The following is a 16,423-nucleotide window of genomic DNA, read 5'->3' on the forward strand; positions in this document are numbered from 1 at the left end:
CCCAGTTTAAGGGGATTTTTTGCAATGAGGTACGATAACTTAATGTTGTGCATTAGACATTATACGCTCTTGCTTATATACTGCAGTCACAATTTTATAAATGTATGTATATTTGCAGCAATGAAATGTAAGATACTGCATTATTATTATTATTATTATTATTATTATTATTATTATTATTATTATTATTATTATTATTATTATTATTATTATTGTTGTTGTTGTTGTTGTTGTTTTGTCCAGGATTCATTCATTGCTACTTCAGTCAACAGCTGTTGTTACTTTCCTTATTTCAGCACCACGGACAGCGACATGTCTGTTTTCCTTCCAGGCCTTCCCCTCTAATAACCATTCCTCCACCTCGAGTCGCTTCTTTAAATAATAACGATGAATGCGCTCAGCCTATACAATACAATATCATTTATTAAGCGGGACATGTATATAGGGATTCTTCTATTATTTTTCCACAATGTACATTAAGTGAGCAAAGTCACTGAACATTAAAATCAGTCAAAGCTACGCAGATCCCGAAATGTAGAACACATAGTACTGCGAATATGTACTTCATAAATTAGATATCTTCTTTTCTTGTTTAAATTATTGTTATTGTTGTTAAATAAAAGGGTTTTAAGACACCTCTTGAGGCTGAAATATATCGCCTTTTTTTTTCTTTCTCTCTTATAATAAACTCATCGGCTGCCTACATTTTGGGTTATTTTCAATATGTTCGGCATCCAAACGCAACACCATAGACACCACAACAAAAAACATAAAAAGGGGAAACTTCCATTCGTGCAAAAAAAAAAAAATAAAAATAAAAAATGAAAAATGAAAAAGAAAAAAAAGGAAAAGGGGAAAAAACAGCCCCTTGGCGTGAAAGCGCTTCTCTCTTCCAGGTTGTCCATGATTCCGTGGATACTTCACCATAAATTCTTTAAGGCTATACAAACATAAATAAAGCATAACACAGTCAGTTTTTGTTCTCCTTATCCTCATCTTTCCTTTGTCCATGTTGCCCAAAAGTTTGTTTTCCAGGCAAAGAGGGGGAAAAATCCACACACTCGACAAGCACATGCCAGCCACTGGCCAGATCGAGACGTTTAGTCATCCAGACTGCGTAAAAGTTGATGGGTTTGAATATATGAAACTCCCAGGAAACGTTGATATTTGACTATAGAGTTGGACGGAGTGTACAGATATTCGTCGGCTTCCTTGGCTGACAGTTTGAAAAATAAATGGCATGTTTTTCAATATATTTTTTTGTTGTTGTTCTTGTTCCTTAACTTAAGCAGAGTACCGATCCTCGACGGTGGGATTATAGAGGAAAGACTAGAAAGCCTGAGAAGGTGGAGTATTTCCATCCGCCCATGAGGGTACCCCGCTCCAGCTTTAAGTAGACCCGGTCGTCACGTTCCACCATCAGCAGTACACCGTTGCTAGCCGCCTCTCTTGTAACGTCCTGGTCTCCCGCGAAAGCTGATATGACGGGATAGTCGTTTTGCATTAGGTTGACCTGCACAGGAGGAGCAGAAAAAACAAACAAACAAACAAACAAACAAAAAAAACACTCAGTGTGCTAAAATTTTATGTTTCATATGTTGAATGCAGAGCTGCTACTTCCTGCTTGCTCACCTGTATAGTTTGTCTGTTGTACACCTTCACAACGTGGAAGCTGAAACTATAGATCCCCCTTCTTGGAGCCTGGAAAACACTCGCTTTTAGGTCGAAATGATTGCCGATGTTCACTAAAACCTGCGATCCAAAAGGGCGCACAGTGAGACGAAGCAGTTCGAGCAATACAACATCTCTTTTGTAGACACATTTCGGTATCTGATATGCATGGGGGCGCGTGCCAAATGCTTAGGACTGTGCTTGGGAGGATTCCCGTTTTTGTGCAATAGCAGGCCCCTGTCCAAAGACCCCAGTCGTGTGGATTTTTTGGAACCACCACTCAGCGCTGCACATCTGACATGTGATAAATTATTTAGCATGAATAGTTGCTCCCTTTTGGCTACACCTCTTTGGATGTGCCAATTACGCACAACACTGGTCGAATCTTCTTTTTTATTATTATTATTTTATTTTTATTTTTTTTTAAAAAAGAAGAAAAAAAACGTCCCAAATGTTAGGATTGCAAAGTAAGGAAACACAAAAAAACCTCATTCAGAATCCTAACTTTACACTTCTTATTTCCACACTAATCAGACAGATTACTGTTAAACTGAGGAAACACGTTTACCTGGTCAAAATAGATGGTCATTGACGTGTTGCTCATCTCCGACGGCTCATGATTGGTTCCACGCACGGCGGAAAAAGCCACTTTCGCCCCTGCGGAGCGGACGGATATGCCAAGTGAGGAGGTCACCGCTCCGTCCGAGGAAGGGTTCGAGTCGCACACCACAAGACACTTCCCCTCCAGCACTATGGGCTCCGTGTCGTTCTGGCCGGAGCACAGGACCACGCCGCATCCCAAGTAGAGAGCCAGTGCCAGGACGGCACAGGTTCCCGGGCAGCGCGCTGGCACCATGGTTGGATCACTGGATCCAGGGTACAATGAGACAACCCCGGCAGCCCCTTGGAGGTTTATTGATCACCTGGTCCAGGCTCAGCTCCCCCCCTTTTCCTCTCCCTTCCTTTCTCTCGTTCTCTGACTGCGATGCTCCCTCGCTCCTTGACACAGACGCACTTAGGCTCCCCTCCCTCCTGTGCGTCTTAGTAGATTTTGGGAGATGATTTAAACGGTCGATTTTGTAAATCCTAATGATGTGGGAGAAAAAAAAGTTGGAAATGTCACGTTATAAAACAAAACAACTGAAAGTTTAAGAATCTCGACTTGATTTATTGAGCAATTTATTTGTGCGTAAAAACGCTCTCGCGCGTAAAGTGAGCAGCAACTGCTGCTACTAAATACAGCAATCGGCTAGAATGAATAATCATATTACAGTCGTATTTTCGATAATATCAACAATGTTTACAGTTTTGGGGCACTTTATAAGTCATTAAAAAGACCCATAGTATGATAGAAGCCCGGTTTAAGCATTCTCTAAATGAAAAAAAAAAAAAGAAATCTCAAAATTGGCTTACCTGTGCTCTCCATCCCTCTCTTGTGTTCACTGTCTTTCGCAGACAGAAGTGAGAGCTCAGATTGTTGGAAGAGAGGAAAAATGAAAGCACGATTCTCTGGGTACCCCTTTCGAGGGACAACTCACGCCCATTCTTCGTGTGTGAGCCGCTGGAAGCAAGACTCCTCTACAAGTGCCCCGCAAATAGGAGCACAGGCATGGGCTAATAGGTTTGTTTACATATTAATCAGCTCAACGCGTGAACTCGGGAGTCCCCTGAGGACCTCAAGGATTGCTTTCTTTTACTTTCTACTATTAACGTGTTTTTGTTGGTTCTTTTTTTTATTTTATTATTATTTTTTCTTTGCATGTGTCTGTATAATAATTAAGGAGTTTGCGGTGGATCGCCCTGGCAGTGCATGTCACATTCGGCATGCATCCTTGTGTTTTTAATTCAGGACTTCAATATTTTTAGTGATCCAATTCAGATACTTGTGCGCCATCCAGTGGCTACGTTTATTTGTGCAGAAAATATTCAGTTCAAGAAATCATTAAAAACAAAGCTTTCTGAAACAAAACAAACACCTGTTTAAAACCTGTATTTTTTATTAAACACAAGTACGTACTGAAAGTTTAGAAAACGACTACATATTCACCATATTCACACTGATCAAGAATGATTTAATTGGTCAGTTGAAAGAAAGGGCCATTTCCAAAAATGTTCACGGAGGCTGAGCTTCATCTGTCTGATGAACCTTTAACCTTTTCCTTTCAATCCCTGAGATGTCACCATCATTTCAATAGCCGTGTAAGGGCTTCATATCAGTGCTTCTTACAGTTGAATCGTACAACACTGGCCTTCACAAGTGGCAAACCTTTACTTCAGATCTTTAATGAGCTGTCATTTTTCTATTTAAGGATATGCAAACTAGGTTGAGGCATGAGCATTTATTCAGGGAACAGTTTTCTTTATGTTCTGTGCAATTGTGAAATGGAATAAACCAAAGCATGGTGTGTTTTTTTCTTTTCTTTTTCATTTACTAATGAACAAATAAGTCATGGTGCACATGTTTTTTCGCATGGGATTTTAAATTTTGACATTTGTGAGATTTTACTGTAATGGTTTTATCTACATAAATATATCTACAAGTGTAAACTTGCCAACATGCAACAAAACCCTAAACTAACCCCTCTTTGAGACGGGGTGGTGGGAGTATCTTGCTCTGATAGTATTCTGAAGAGGTTTTTTCTTTAGTCATGACAAAGAAACAGGTCAAAGTTGATGGGAGGATGGATAGAGTTAAACACAAGGCAATAATTAAAAAAAAAACTGCAAAAGACTTGACACAATGGTGATTATCCACCTTCTAGCTGGATAACAATCCCAAACAAACAGCCAGAGCTTCAAAGAAATTATTTAGATGAAAGCATTGTCATGTTCAAATGTTCAAATCCTGAAATCCAATTGAGAAGTTGTGACTGGTGCTGTGTTGTTCACAGGTGTTCTCCATCCAATCAAACTGAGGTTGAGCTAATATGCGAAGACAGTTGAGCAAAAAGTGTAATCTTCTATATTTGCAAAGTTGGTAGAGATATATTCCAAAGCACTTGCAGCTCTAACTTAAGAGAAGAGGATTTATACAAAGTACTCATGCTTTGTATATATGCAACACTGTATTGTATCTTTTTTCTCCCACTTCACCATGTGCTACTTTGTCTTGGCCTATTTCATAAACTCACAGAAAAAGGCATTGTTTTATTAGTTGTGACATAATAAAGTATTAAAATCCTAAAATGGTATATTTTTTGCATACAGATGTAAGTTTTACGTGAGGGTCAAACATGAGGTTAAAATAATAATTGTGACTTATCAACATTCTGGGAATTCACTGACATAAATATGAATCTGTGACCTGTAAAACCAGATGTTTCCACACTTCTGATGCGCCCTGCTAAACCCTCCCCCCTAATTTTAGTTTTAATCATGTTTAATATATTTTCTCTTCCCTCTGTACTGTTTGTCAAACATTGCTCTGTCAGAGCTTATTGGCAAATCATGCAGAAGGGTGACATCAGGTATCCACGAGCCACAACTGTCCCCGGGCCTTCAGAAGGACAGACGACTACAGAAAACATCAAATGTCAAGTACAGGGGACATACACGGAAAAGGGATGTGGCCTACTTAATGTTACCATACCAGGGGCTTCTATTGCCCCGGAAGGGACTTTGCTTCCATCAGGCAAGCTGATCGGCAAGACTGACAACATAGTTATGGTTATATTCACTGACAGCAAGCAAAGCCTACTGGCCTCCTTGAATGGGGAGGACAGTTATGTGATGGGTCTTAAAATGAGCCATCTGCTTTAGTTATTTTATTTTTTTATTTTTTGCAATATGCTTTGCCTTGTATGTGTTCTTCTCTACGTCTGATTACATCAACACAGCTCCGCTTCAGATTTGATCAAATGTGGAACAATCTATTCTTTTCTTTATTTTGTTTTATGCTCTATATAGCTCTATTTGCTAACTCTTTTGCAAGTTATCTTTACACATAATGCAAGTAAAGCTTAAAACTCTAAGCTGGCCCACTTTATGTTTGCACAACCACTTACAGTATCTGCCAGACCATCTGTCTCATTGCATCTGTGGAGATATTAATGATACTTTATGCTCTTATTTGAAATGTGGTCTCAATATTGAAGTAATGTTTACATTCCAATAGAAAAATCTTGCTTTCTGCAGTGTGAGATGCCACCTCTATCCTAAACATAGGATAGAGGTGGAAAACTGGATTTACCTGTTTTGGTTTTGGAATCTTACTCAAGTTTCAGGTTAAAACTCACCCATTGGTTCGATTCCCACTCCATCCACATCTGTTTGGCAAGACAACTACCTGGCCTGCTGGTGGTGGTCAGAAGAGCTTCTGTCAAACTGCCCCAGGGCAACTGTGGCTATAGTCCAGTAGCTTGCTGTTGACAGCGTGTGAAGATGTGTGTAAATGGTGCTTAGGCTCCCTTAAATAAAAGCAGAAATATACATATACTTTTTTTTTCTATTCTTTATCATGTATTTTCATCAAGAATATATATATATATATATATATATATATATATATATATATATATATATATATATATATATATATATATATATATATATATATATATATATATATATATATATATATATATATATATATATATATATGTTTTTCATTTTGTGTAAGCCTTTTCATCAAGATATGTATAGATTTTGTTTTGCCTTTTCCCTAAACGTGCTGCCATCAATATATCTTGTGCATTTTAAACGTGCATTTTGTTTCTACATTTCTTTGTCTCCTCTTATTACTTTACCATGGATCGCGGCCTCATTATGCAAATGAGCAGGGGCGGTGTTATAGGGCAATTTCTGTTCTGCCTATTGGTGTGTTAGCATTTCACTATGTTATTCTTCCCCTTGCACCGGAAGTTTAGGTTCTCCTCTTCCCCTTTAAGAATCACGCTCTGACATCACCATGGCGACGAGACGCGGAGAGTAAAACCTCTACGTCGTTTTTATGTTACAGATATAGATGTAAATTGGGTGAGAAAACTCACCATACGCGTTTTTCTGCGAATTTTACCGTTTCCATTGAGCTTTTGCTTTAGCAACAAACTTGTGTTGTAACGAGACTGGGGAGCTCTGTCTGTTCTAAAAATTGGAAAAACAAATGGCATCTTCAGCTGTGCTTTTCAGACAGCGAGCTGTAGCAAAGTCCACTCAGAAGGTCCTCGAAAAGTAATGTCAGATCTCCCTTTCTCCTTTGTGTTATGTAATTCAGTATTAATGCTTAGCGCGCTCTAGAAAATTGAGCGTTAAAATGTAAAAGCAAGACAATTAGCATTTAAAATGTTTTGGAATCATACATGTCTCACTATCTTTTTTGCAGACTACCACTTGAGATACTGGATACAATTCTGTCATACCTGGATGCCTCTGCACTTTTCAGCATGAGTCACACTAATAAGCTGTTCTACCAGCTTGCCAGTAATAAGTAAGTGTCACCCAGTGATAAATAATACCTTAGGTGCAATTAAATCTCCTACTATAATTTTTCAAACCAAAAGCAAATAATGTTTCTGGATTCATGTAAAATTTTAAACTCCTCAGACAAAATAAATAAATAAATTGGCTTATAATGCCAGATTGAGTGTTGCATTTTTGTTCATTGCCATTTATATCACTGAATTTATGTGCATTGATGGTTTTTGACAATACATTTGTAAGTATAAAACAAGAGAGCATTTTTACTCCCAGGCCAAGATGTAAATGTTGTTAAACTGTGATAGCAAGGCTGTATTTCTTCGTCAAATATAATTCCCATTGCTTTATATGAAACACATCAAAGAGAATGGTACTTGGCAGGAGACATGGTTTAATGCATAATGCATTTGAATGTTGTTTTTAAAAAAATCCAAAATCAGCTCTAAACTAAAATGCCGATTTAAAGGAATTGCAGTTGCTGAAAGTTTAATGAGGGATTGAAAACCTAGTAATATAAAAGATTTAGTTTAAGATTGACAAAATAAAATATGTCAATGCATGTCTTAATGATCATTGTTCACACTAGAGATCATGTCTGTTTACTTTAAATATCAGTCTTTGACCTGCTAAGTAGCACCATATAAGGTTAGCTGCAGTATATATGTAATTAAAAAACGGGTCTACAAAATCAATATACCCAACACATATTTTAAATAATGGAGTATATTGGAATATGAATTTTGCAAATTTAATTAAGTATAGTGTTAGACATTAGTCAGTTAACCCAGTATGTTGGGTCACACCCACACTCCAAACCAATGTGTAAATGTCACCCAGGAGTGAATTGGTAAAATACCCCAATGGGGTTATTTTTTCCCCCGCATTTTTAGTGAGTATAAGATTAAAATATTTTGTGTTTATCAAGTTAATAAAGAGTAAAAAAAAATAAATGATGCTGTTTTTTTTGTTTTTTTTTTACCAACAATCTTCCGTTACTCTCAATTCTCTTCATCCAGTGTTCTGTGGAAGAAGCTATACATTGCTGACATTTGCAACAAAAAAAATCAAAAAGCCAAGGTTATGAATGTCCAGCTTTTATCCAAGAAGACTAGGGACCATGTCGCAGGTTACTGGAAAGAGCTGTATGTCAAGACAGTAGCAGATTGTGAGATGAAAAAATGGAAACGTCTTCTTGGACCCATCAACAGCCACACTGGTTTGCCGAGCCAAACAGAGCAAGTCCTCAGGTATTGTTAAAAGCAGAGAAACAACCATGTTTGGCATCATCCACAAGGAAATAAGACTATGTGTATCCTAAAACATTTTTGTCATTTCAGCTGTCCCCCAAAGTGGATGATTTAAAAATTGCCAGTTTCATGTTTCAGTGTGACCATGCAAGTTGTCTTAAATGAAATAATGGCATGGTAGCTTCATTTTTCTGTGTATCCTGCATGCTTCTCACTCTCACAAATAACACATATTGCACAGTTTGGAGGTGTTCAGAGTTGGTTTTTTTTTGTTATTCTGTGACAGAGTTAGAGGACCAGCGATTAACCCGGCATACCTACTACAGTGTTTTTGGTGGGGCTTCATCCTGTTTGGACGTACATTTTTTTCATCATTTACGAAAATGTATTGGATTCGTCTCTGCACGCACAGTTCCTCACAGGATATTACAAGTTACAAACCTGAAATGTTATCTGTCTTTCGATTGAAATCAAAAGTCACTTGAGTAGCATGATTAGTGATTTTTGAATGATAATTGACCTAAATGAGAACTAATAACGTTGTAATGAAATGAAACCAACCAAATGAGCAATTTATTTGGGATCACAGGGATATACTTTGTATTTTACTTTATCTATATTGGCCTCTTATAAGGTTTCAAATTTTTTTACTCAACTTTGAGCTGAGCTAGATGGATTTTGTTTCCACCATTAAAAAAAGGAGTAAAACTTTTTAAATTCAGTCTTGCTGCTGAGATGGTTCAAGGGCAGACAGAAGAGACAATCTGCCTCCAATCCAAAACAGAGCGTGGTTTGTTTTTCATATTGTGAGCAGTTAATGACATTTTCTTATTAAAGGTGAGAGAGGAGGTCTGCGTCTGAATGTGGTTTCACAAGTGGGGGGAGGGGGCTCCTCCAGTTCCTCTACTGTGGGTTCTGGTGTGTTTTTATAACCTCTGATTAGAGGCTGTGCAGCCCTCAATTTTGAGTTCTGAAGCAGTTGTTGTGCTATAGAGGGGGGGAGTAGAAATAATTGTGTTCGTTGCAGAGGCTGTCGGAATTGTTGAAATAAATTACTTAGCCCCTTCAAACTCTCAATGCCAATACACACATGCAGACACACGCCTTGCCATCTCTTCCCCCCTTCTCTATTCCACCAGCTGAGACAATTCCCTACAGGGGGTTTTGTCTGTTAGAGACACTGAGGAGCATGCGATTTACCTTGGTAATAATCATTTCACAAGACATCGCACACACAGACGACGCGGAGTGAAATCCCCTGGGTCATTCGGGGCCTCCCGGGCTGCTCCAGTTTTTAAGCTTTGTTCCTTCACCTAATTGATATTGGTTCGTGCCTCAGCGAGAAGCTGGCTACATCACAGTGGGGGCAGTCGTGAATCACAGTTTAGACAGAATTGGATCAGGAGATTTATCACAACAGCTGCCGTTTCATTTCATTCGTTGCACATCATTTCATTAGTCAGAACAGCTTATAAGGAGCCATGCAATTCTCTTGCACTGACATAAGAAACATTACAGCCTTTGGGGTTTACAATTTTGGTGATTTTAAAAAGCAGCAGTCAGCTTTTGGCAAATCCTGCCTCTTTTTGTTTGCTCAATATTAAGATAAAGCAGCCTTTCTTGTCAGACCTAGCTTTGAGAAATAGTAGCTGAACTCTCACATGCTAGTGTGTCACTCCTCAGCCCCTATTGCTTTATTTTAACATTGTGCTATTCTCCTCTAGGAACTACCGTGTCACCTGGGAGCTGACCGTCACTGATATGTCTAGACGTGAGAGTACATTGGAGCTGAGCTGGTCCCACTTCTCTGAGACTTCATTGACACTGTGCTGGTGTGGTGGAGACTGCTTGCCCAACTACGAGGAGATTTTCAGCCTTCAACTACACGGCGTCAGGAGGATTGCCTTCAGCTGGCCCGACCTAAAGAAGTTAAGACAGCTACAGCATCCAGTTCAACCCTTTTCTCCCTCTTGTCTTCTCATCTCTTTTTGAAACCAGCTGTGCTCTATACTTGTTCTGTCAGACCCAGCAAGAGATCCCTGGTGGCAAACCTAGACATGCAGCCTCTAACTAAATGTGCACAGGTCATTGGACAGGACCAATTCGTGCTGCTGAAGTTGTTGCAGCCTGGAATCATCATTGGTCTGTGGAGGGTAATACATTCGCAGGCAGCTGTTTTCTTTCTTCATTATTATTCACTAATTATTGTAGCTAAAGCAGTGTGATAGGTAATCATTCAGGTCAGCGTGACTGATTTAGCAGGGAGAATTGCAAGATATGCATGAGATGACTCTTTTTGCAGGATGGGAGCTCTGTGGCATTCATTATGTTCACTCTTCACTTCTACAAACTGGTGGAGAGAAGCACTCGTGGATCTCATGATTGGTAAGCTGCAACGCAGTCACATTTTTCCACTGCAATACATGCAACACCTGCAATACCTTTTGTATATTGTATGTTACAACCAACACCTTCAATGTATATATAAGAGCAACACAAAGTAACAGCAAAATTGGAAATTTGGAATGAAAAAAAAACAAAGTTTTCAATATTTTTTTTGCGCTGGCAAATATCTGAAAAGGGTGGCATTTATAGCATTGATCAGAAGAGTATTCAAGAGGCTCATAGAAATCATTCATTGTAGCTGCACAAATTCATAACTCAAGTGGCAGAACATATCAAGACTGTGTCTATGTAGTTACTAATTGTCCACTCAGCAAATCTGTCCTGAATGGCAGATTAGCAAAAACAAAGCTATTAAAGGTCCTGTTTGGTATTTGATATTTTAGTACACAGACCAAACATGTGGAAGATGTTCTGACATAACGAAACCAACAAATAACTTTTTGGCCTTCATTCACAACACTTTGTGTGGTGGAAAATTAACATTTGTAATTGTACATCACCCTGGAAACAAACACAGCAAGTGGAAGAGTCTCTGACCTTAGTGCTGATCCAAACTGCAGTTCTGTTTCAAATGCGTCTGTTTTCAGATGCTGCTGCAGCTGCCATGATGTGTTGAATATGCCATTTTGAACACAAAACAATATAACAATACAACTTTCAGGCCTAAATGCTATTTAACAAACTGTGGATTTGGCTCCCTCTACTGGAGATTTGAAGATTTTCAGTATATTTGCAGACATTTGTCCTACAAACAAATACCCCTCTGAAATGTCTTTGTAATGCAATGGCAATTTTCTCCTTTTTTAAATAATATTTAACATGTTTCTCTGCTTCAGTTCCTATGTAGAGCCAATCATCCAACCCCCTTTTGATGACATAGACCCTGAATACGGTCTCCATGGTTACAAACTACATATTGTTCTCCACAACACTGTATGCAAACTCATGTCAGAGAGCTTTTCCAAGCTTTTTTGTCACAGAGGTAACTTATTTCTCATCATAACCTCAAAGCCATACTGCATTGGATTTAGTTTCTCTTAATAAAGCCTATTGTCATGCTATGACTGCTATTCATGAAAGGTTAACATTTAGCTTGAGTAAGTTTTTCCAATAAAGTTGCCATATTTTTATTTAATAAAAAACTGAGCTACTTTATATTCTTTATGCAACATTTTTAATCCTTAATAAGCCTATTGTCATGCTATTTTAAGGGTTTAAATAAGAGTTATTAGATTTTTATCCATAATTTTCTCAAGTTTTAAACTCATTTGATGCAAAACTACTTTAAATATATTTTTAAATATAGCTTTTTTAGAATTAAGTTAATATGCATGCATACGTAGAAATACAGATGATTTTCAAGTTGATATTTATATTATATAAAGTAAAGATCCATTTGTTATGTGTCGTCTGTGACCAGCTCACATCTCTGACGGATGGATCCAGCTCACTGCCATCAGCAGAACCAACTCCTCACAGCACATCCAGCTTTCTGGGAAACCAGTCCTGCCGTGGCGATGTGAAGCCTTGGAAGGCTCAGTGGAGGTACCACATGTGTACTGTGTCTGTCTAATGTTTTACACTGACAGTGCATTGTTAAAGTACACTGTGTTAAAAAAACAAAAAAACAAAAAACAAAAAAAACAAAAACATAGCTACAACATTTTAAAAGTTTAAATTTTAGGGTGACTGTCATGATGTGCTGTTTATAATAATAGTTATAATAGTTAAATTATGCCAAATGTAGAGCGGCAGAGAAACATTGTAGATGAGGAATATTTTATATAAATGATGAACAATATTGCAGAAAATGTACATCAAGGATTATTTGATGAATATTGAATTAGTGGTTAAATTGAATATTGATTAATTACCTTGTGACATACTATTTATTATAAATTTAAATAAAAATCTTGTCTGGAATCAAATATGTCCTGCTTTCAATTTTGATATATGTTAACATAATAGTTAAATTACAGAATAATAATTAAAAAAAAACTAACAAAACACTTACATCTTAAAAATTAGATGAATAGCATTAACTAGAAGGATATTTTGTTGATTTTAAAAACCAACCTACTTCAGGTGTATCAAACCTGTTTTTTTCCAGGGATAAACTTTAACAATTAACATTCTGGTTGTGTTTGTTTCTGCAACTGACATTTTGTAGAAGTGCAAAACACAAACAAAATACCGAAGGAGTCAACGCAGCTGGTTGTTTAATCCTGAAGCATAAGGCATCAGACTCAATGACGGTAGCATACCTACTCCCACTTGTCAATCTGTCTAACAACCATAGCCCCACTGTTTGTTGTCATGGAAATTATGCTGCCTTGTTGTGACAGCCTTTCTTTCAAGACATTGCACAGTTATCTCAACTATCTATCCATAAATTCTATATCTACAAACTGTGATTTATATTATGCAGATTAGGCTAGTTTGTCTGACATCCTTCTTCCTAAACTGAAATCATTTAATCTCTAGAGATGTCCTGCATTTTGCCACAAATTCTACTTGCTTCTTCTGGCTGGAGTTAGCTGAAAAGATGCTTTCATTATTATCGTTACACTATACTGCAGGTGGAGAACTTGTAGGACTACCTTTTTAATGATTTTGTTCGTCATAAAAGCAGCAGTCCTGCAAGGAGGACCGTTCATGCCCTAAACGTTTACATTCTCACTTTTCAATCTAACTTTACGCACCAAAATGGTACAGAAGTTTTATTTCCGTGGCTGATTGCTGGGAAAAGATATGTCTGCAAACGGTGACAAAAAAATCTGTATGTGTCCACTGCAAAATGATGTGATGAAATCAACTGTGGTAATCCACCAACTGCTGACTCATGTTTGCTTTGCAACACTTTGCCAGAATTGCTGCATAATGTCTCTAACGCTGCTGGACGAATTCGGAAACCAATTCAGTTGTGTCACTACTCCCATTTCCATGGAGCTGGAGAAGGCAGCTGCCTCATATGACTATGATGGCGAACACTATCTCATCCAACATGAGGACTCAAACATTCAGGTGAAGATGCAGCTTGTGAAGAAGACTGCAAAGAAGCATTTTGTCGTCAGCTTAATTGTCTATGTGAGTGTTTTGTTTGTCAACAAGCATTTCAGCAGAGATTACTGATCAGTGTGTATCTCTGTTGGATTTTACAAATTCTCCATTCAGTGGAAAACTGTCAGATGAAGTCTTACGTCTGACGCAGTGCCTTGTTACTGCACTGAATAAATGGTGTTCTTGAAACCCTGACATGCTAGTCCTTCTAATTTTTACAGTTATAAGTGGATAAAAGCATTAAAAAGAAAAAAAAAAAAAACATGAATTTTGAGATGTCATTTCCTATCCTATTGCCTAAAAGCTCCAGGCAGTCTGAACTCTGTAGAAATAACAACCATAGATTTACAGTACACCTTTGTAATTTTGCTTTACAATTGTGCTTAAAAACACAAAGAGTACTTGGGATTTGTGTTTGGAAAGATATGGCTGTTTAACACAATGAAAATTAAGACATTCTGGATTGCAGCACAGAATCACATATGTTGATTTTAAAAAGAATCACATATTACATCTATTATTAAGCCTATTTTTTCTGTTTTGCACTATTTGGTATAGTAAAATACCATGCTATTATTTGTAACCATTATTTTGACTTGAATTCTACTGTCTGTAAACTTACAAAGTATTATCTTATCGCTCAGTTGCAAAATTTAGTATCTCAAAAACATGTTAAGGTTTGATTATATTATATTTTCTCATTGATCATGCAGAAAATAACCGATGCATCCATTTCCAGGAGCTCAATGTTTTTGATCTGTTTGTTTGTTATATCCTGTGGCCCAGTGGCCTAATGGATAAGGCATCAGCCTCCGGAGCTGGGGATTGTGGGTTCAAGTCCCACCTGGGTCGATTAATGTAAGTCTTTGAGAAACTACATTAGTGAAAGATTTTGGATAATGATTAGTATTGAAGTTAATAATCAAATGCAAGAATGTTTTGGTGCCCAATTGCATTGCCAAAAGTAACCTATTTCTATTTCATTTCCATTTCCGTTTTCAGATGGAAATGAAATTGTTGTCCGCATATTTTAGGTAACTGTGGCCCCAGCAATAGAATTATTGCCAAGAGAGTTGTATAATATTGTTGCCAAGCTAAAGATATACCAACATCGCTGAGGGCAAAACAAGTACAAAATGGCAGGCCTCTGGATAATCGCAACTAAGAGATATCTCTTACTTTTTTGTTAATACGGCCATCATCACCTTGAAAGACACTTAGTTTTGTACGATACATTATTTGCATTAGATTACTAAACTAGCCAAATAAATGATTCAGTGGAAATTTGGGGAAAACTATATGCAGGGTAAATTTGTTTTTTACTAGGTTTCAAAGCTAAAATCACACATTGGCTATAACAGGCAGGGAAAACCACCAGGGCTTACTTTATTTTGTATTTTCCACAGCTTTTCATTAGCATTCAAACCTGGACTGATATTGGAGACCAACCATAAATGGCATCCTCATGCTATAATGCCATATTGAAAAAGTGTGAGGCATGTAATAAACTGACAAATAATACTCAATTGCCATTGCCTGGACTTTAATACCTTCCATTTATGGCTTTTCCAGTTGCCACACATTTCAATCTCAATGGCCTTTACACTGCTGTTTGCTGCCATCATCATCCGCTGCAAACTGGCCCTTCTTCATTCCTTTTTATATGACAAAAGCAGGACCCAAGGGTAATGTGTGTTGGTAATGGTCTGGCAAAATATGAGACACTTATTCATGTTGTTTGAGACACATAATGGCTCAAAAGGCTTTACAGGTGCTGCTGGGGTGAAGATCTGAGAATCCCAGACTTTGCTTTTACAGAAAGAAATAACTTATCCAAATACATTTATTATTCTTTATAAAATGTGTGATGTGAATACACAAGCAGTAATGTAATTTAGGTTTATTTAAATGAAGTTTAAACGAGGCAGTTCTCCAGCAGAGGGCTCTCTTTGGTAAACAATGAACTTTCTACACTCACTGCCGCTTTTATTCTCCTTATTCTGTCAGTTCAACAAAAGTAAGAATAAATTAGTATTTATTCTTACTCTTATCAGCACAACGCAACAGTAATCTCATTTTAACATAGTTCTGATTTTTCATAATTACCCTATGAGTCTTGTAAAACAGCACACCAAAAACAAAAGCAACATTATCCACAAGAAAATGCAAAATGTAGTGGCATTAAACTTATCTTCTTTAGCTTCCTCCCCAGCTAATCTTGGAAGAAAATTGCTTCCACTTTTAGCTTTTAATTCTCTCCCTTGTGAGTGACCAGCTGGACCCACAAATAATTCAACCTCACAGGCCATTGAGACAGTTCTCATTTAGTCCTCTGTCAACTAAAGAAATTCAACAACAGGGAGATTAAATGACACCATCATTTTAATTTTAAAGCACGTATCCTTTATTCAAAAGGTCTTGCAGGTATAACCACAGTCTTCTCCTACACCTGAGTGTCTTTGTCCTTACAAATCCTTACAATTAATATTCCATGTTTATTATGTTGTTGGGCCGGGATGGCATGTCGGTGAAGTTAATTATGCATATAATAATCACTGCAACATCTGCGACAACAGCTCAAAATGTCTTTGCCAGAATCCTTTCCTGAGGAGATCCATAATCAG

The 16,423-nt window shown here is 37.6% G+C and overlaps 2 protein-coding genes and 1 non-coding gene across 4 annotated transcripts; 2 read left to right on the forward strand and 1 right to left on the reverse strand.

Moving 5' to 3' along the window:
- Positions 1 to 405: 405 nt before the first annotated feature.
- On the reverse strand, positions 406 to 3,307 carry cbln2b (cerebellin 2b precursor). Its single transcript, XM_044104483.1, has 4 exons — positions 3,085 to 3,307; positions 2,240 to 2,757; positions 1,633 to 1,752; positions 406 to 1,513 (listed from the first exon to the last, which is right to left on the reverse strand). The coding sequence occupies exons 2-4, from the start codon at positions 2,525 to 2,527 to the stop codon at positions 1,316 to 1,318; spliced, it is 606 nt and encodes a 201-aa protein (XP_043960418.1). The 5' UTR covers positions 2,528 to 2,757; positions 3,085 to 3,307; the 3' UTR covers positions 406 to 1,315.
- Positions 3,308 to 6,587: 3,280 nt separating this feature from the next.
- Positions 6,588 to 13,994, forward strand: fbxo15 (F-box protein 15). 2 transcript variants are annotated; one of them, XM_044104469.1, is made up of 9 exons: positions 6,588 to 6,840; positions 6,992 to 7,096; positions 8,103 to 8,333; positions 10,058 to 10,262; positions 10,418 to 10,486; positions 10,636 to 10,718; positions 11,576 to 11,721; positions 12,160 to 12,284; positions 13,608 to 13,994. In XM_044104469.1, exons 1-9 carry the CDS (start codon positions 6,773 to 6,775, stop codon positions 13,869 to 13,871), a joined length of 1,296 nt encoding a protein of 431 aa, XP_043960404.1. In that variant the 5' UTR covers positions 6,588 to 6,772; the 3' UTR covers positions 13,872 to 13,994. The 2 variants fall into 2 exon arrangements, with proteins under 2 accessions (XP_043960404.1, XP_043960403.1); XM_044104468.1 differs by having other exon boundaries at positions 10,058 to 10,261; positions 10,357 to 10,486.
- Positions 13,995 to 14,578: 584 nt separating this feature from the next.
- Positions 14,579 to 14,651, forward strand: trnar-ccg. Its single transcript has one exon. It is a non-coding gene; the product is annotated as a tRNA-Arg (tRNA).
- The last annotated feature ends 1,772 nt before the right edge of the window (positions 14,652 to 16,423 follow it).

Source organism: Gambusia affinis, linkage group LG21 (assembly GCF_019740435.1).
Source record: "Gambusia affinis linkage group LG21, SWU_Gaff_1.0, whole genome shotgun sequence".
Taxonomy (NCBI): Eukaryota; Metazoa; Chordata; class Actinopteri; order Cyprinodontiformes; family Poeciliidae; genus Gambusia; species Gambusia affinis.

What these genes read in the sequence shown, in the direction of transcription:
- cbln2b (XM_044104483.1), bottom strand. Translation starts at nt 2,527, where the DNA reads ATGGTGCCAGCGCGCTGCCCGGGAACCTGTGCCGTCCTGGCACTGGCT. An exon ending in TGACCATCTATTTTGACCAG is followed by an intron (nt 1,753 to 2,239) that starts GTAAACGTGTTT and finishes TTTGGATCGCAG; the next exon opens with GTTTTAGTGAACATCGGCAA. An exon ending in ACAACAGACAAACTATACAG is followed by an intron (nt 1,514 to 1,632) that starts GTGAGCAAGCAG and finishes CCTCCTGTGCAG; the next exon opens with GTCAACCTAATGCAAAACGA.
- fbxo15 (XM_044104468.1), top strand. Translation starts at nt 6,773, where the DNA reads ATGGCATCTTCAGCTGTGCTTTTCAGACAGCGAGCTGTAGCAAAGTCC. An exon ending in ACTCAGAAGGTCCTCGAAAA is followed by an intron (nt 6,841 to 6,991) that starts GTAATGTCAGAT and finishes TCTTTTTTGCAG; the next exon opens with ACTACCACTTGAGATACTGG. An exon ending in TACCAGCTTGCCAGTAATAA is followed by an intron (nt 7,097 to 8,102) that starts GTAAGTGTCACC and finishes CTCTTCATCCAG; the next exon opens with TGTTCTGTGGAAGAAGCTAT.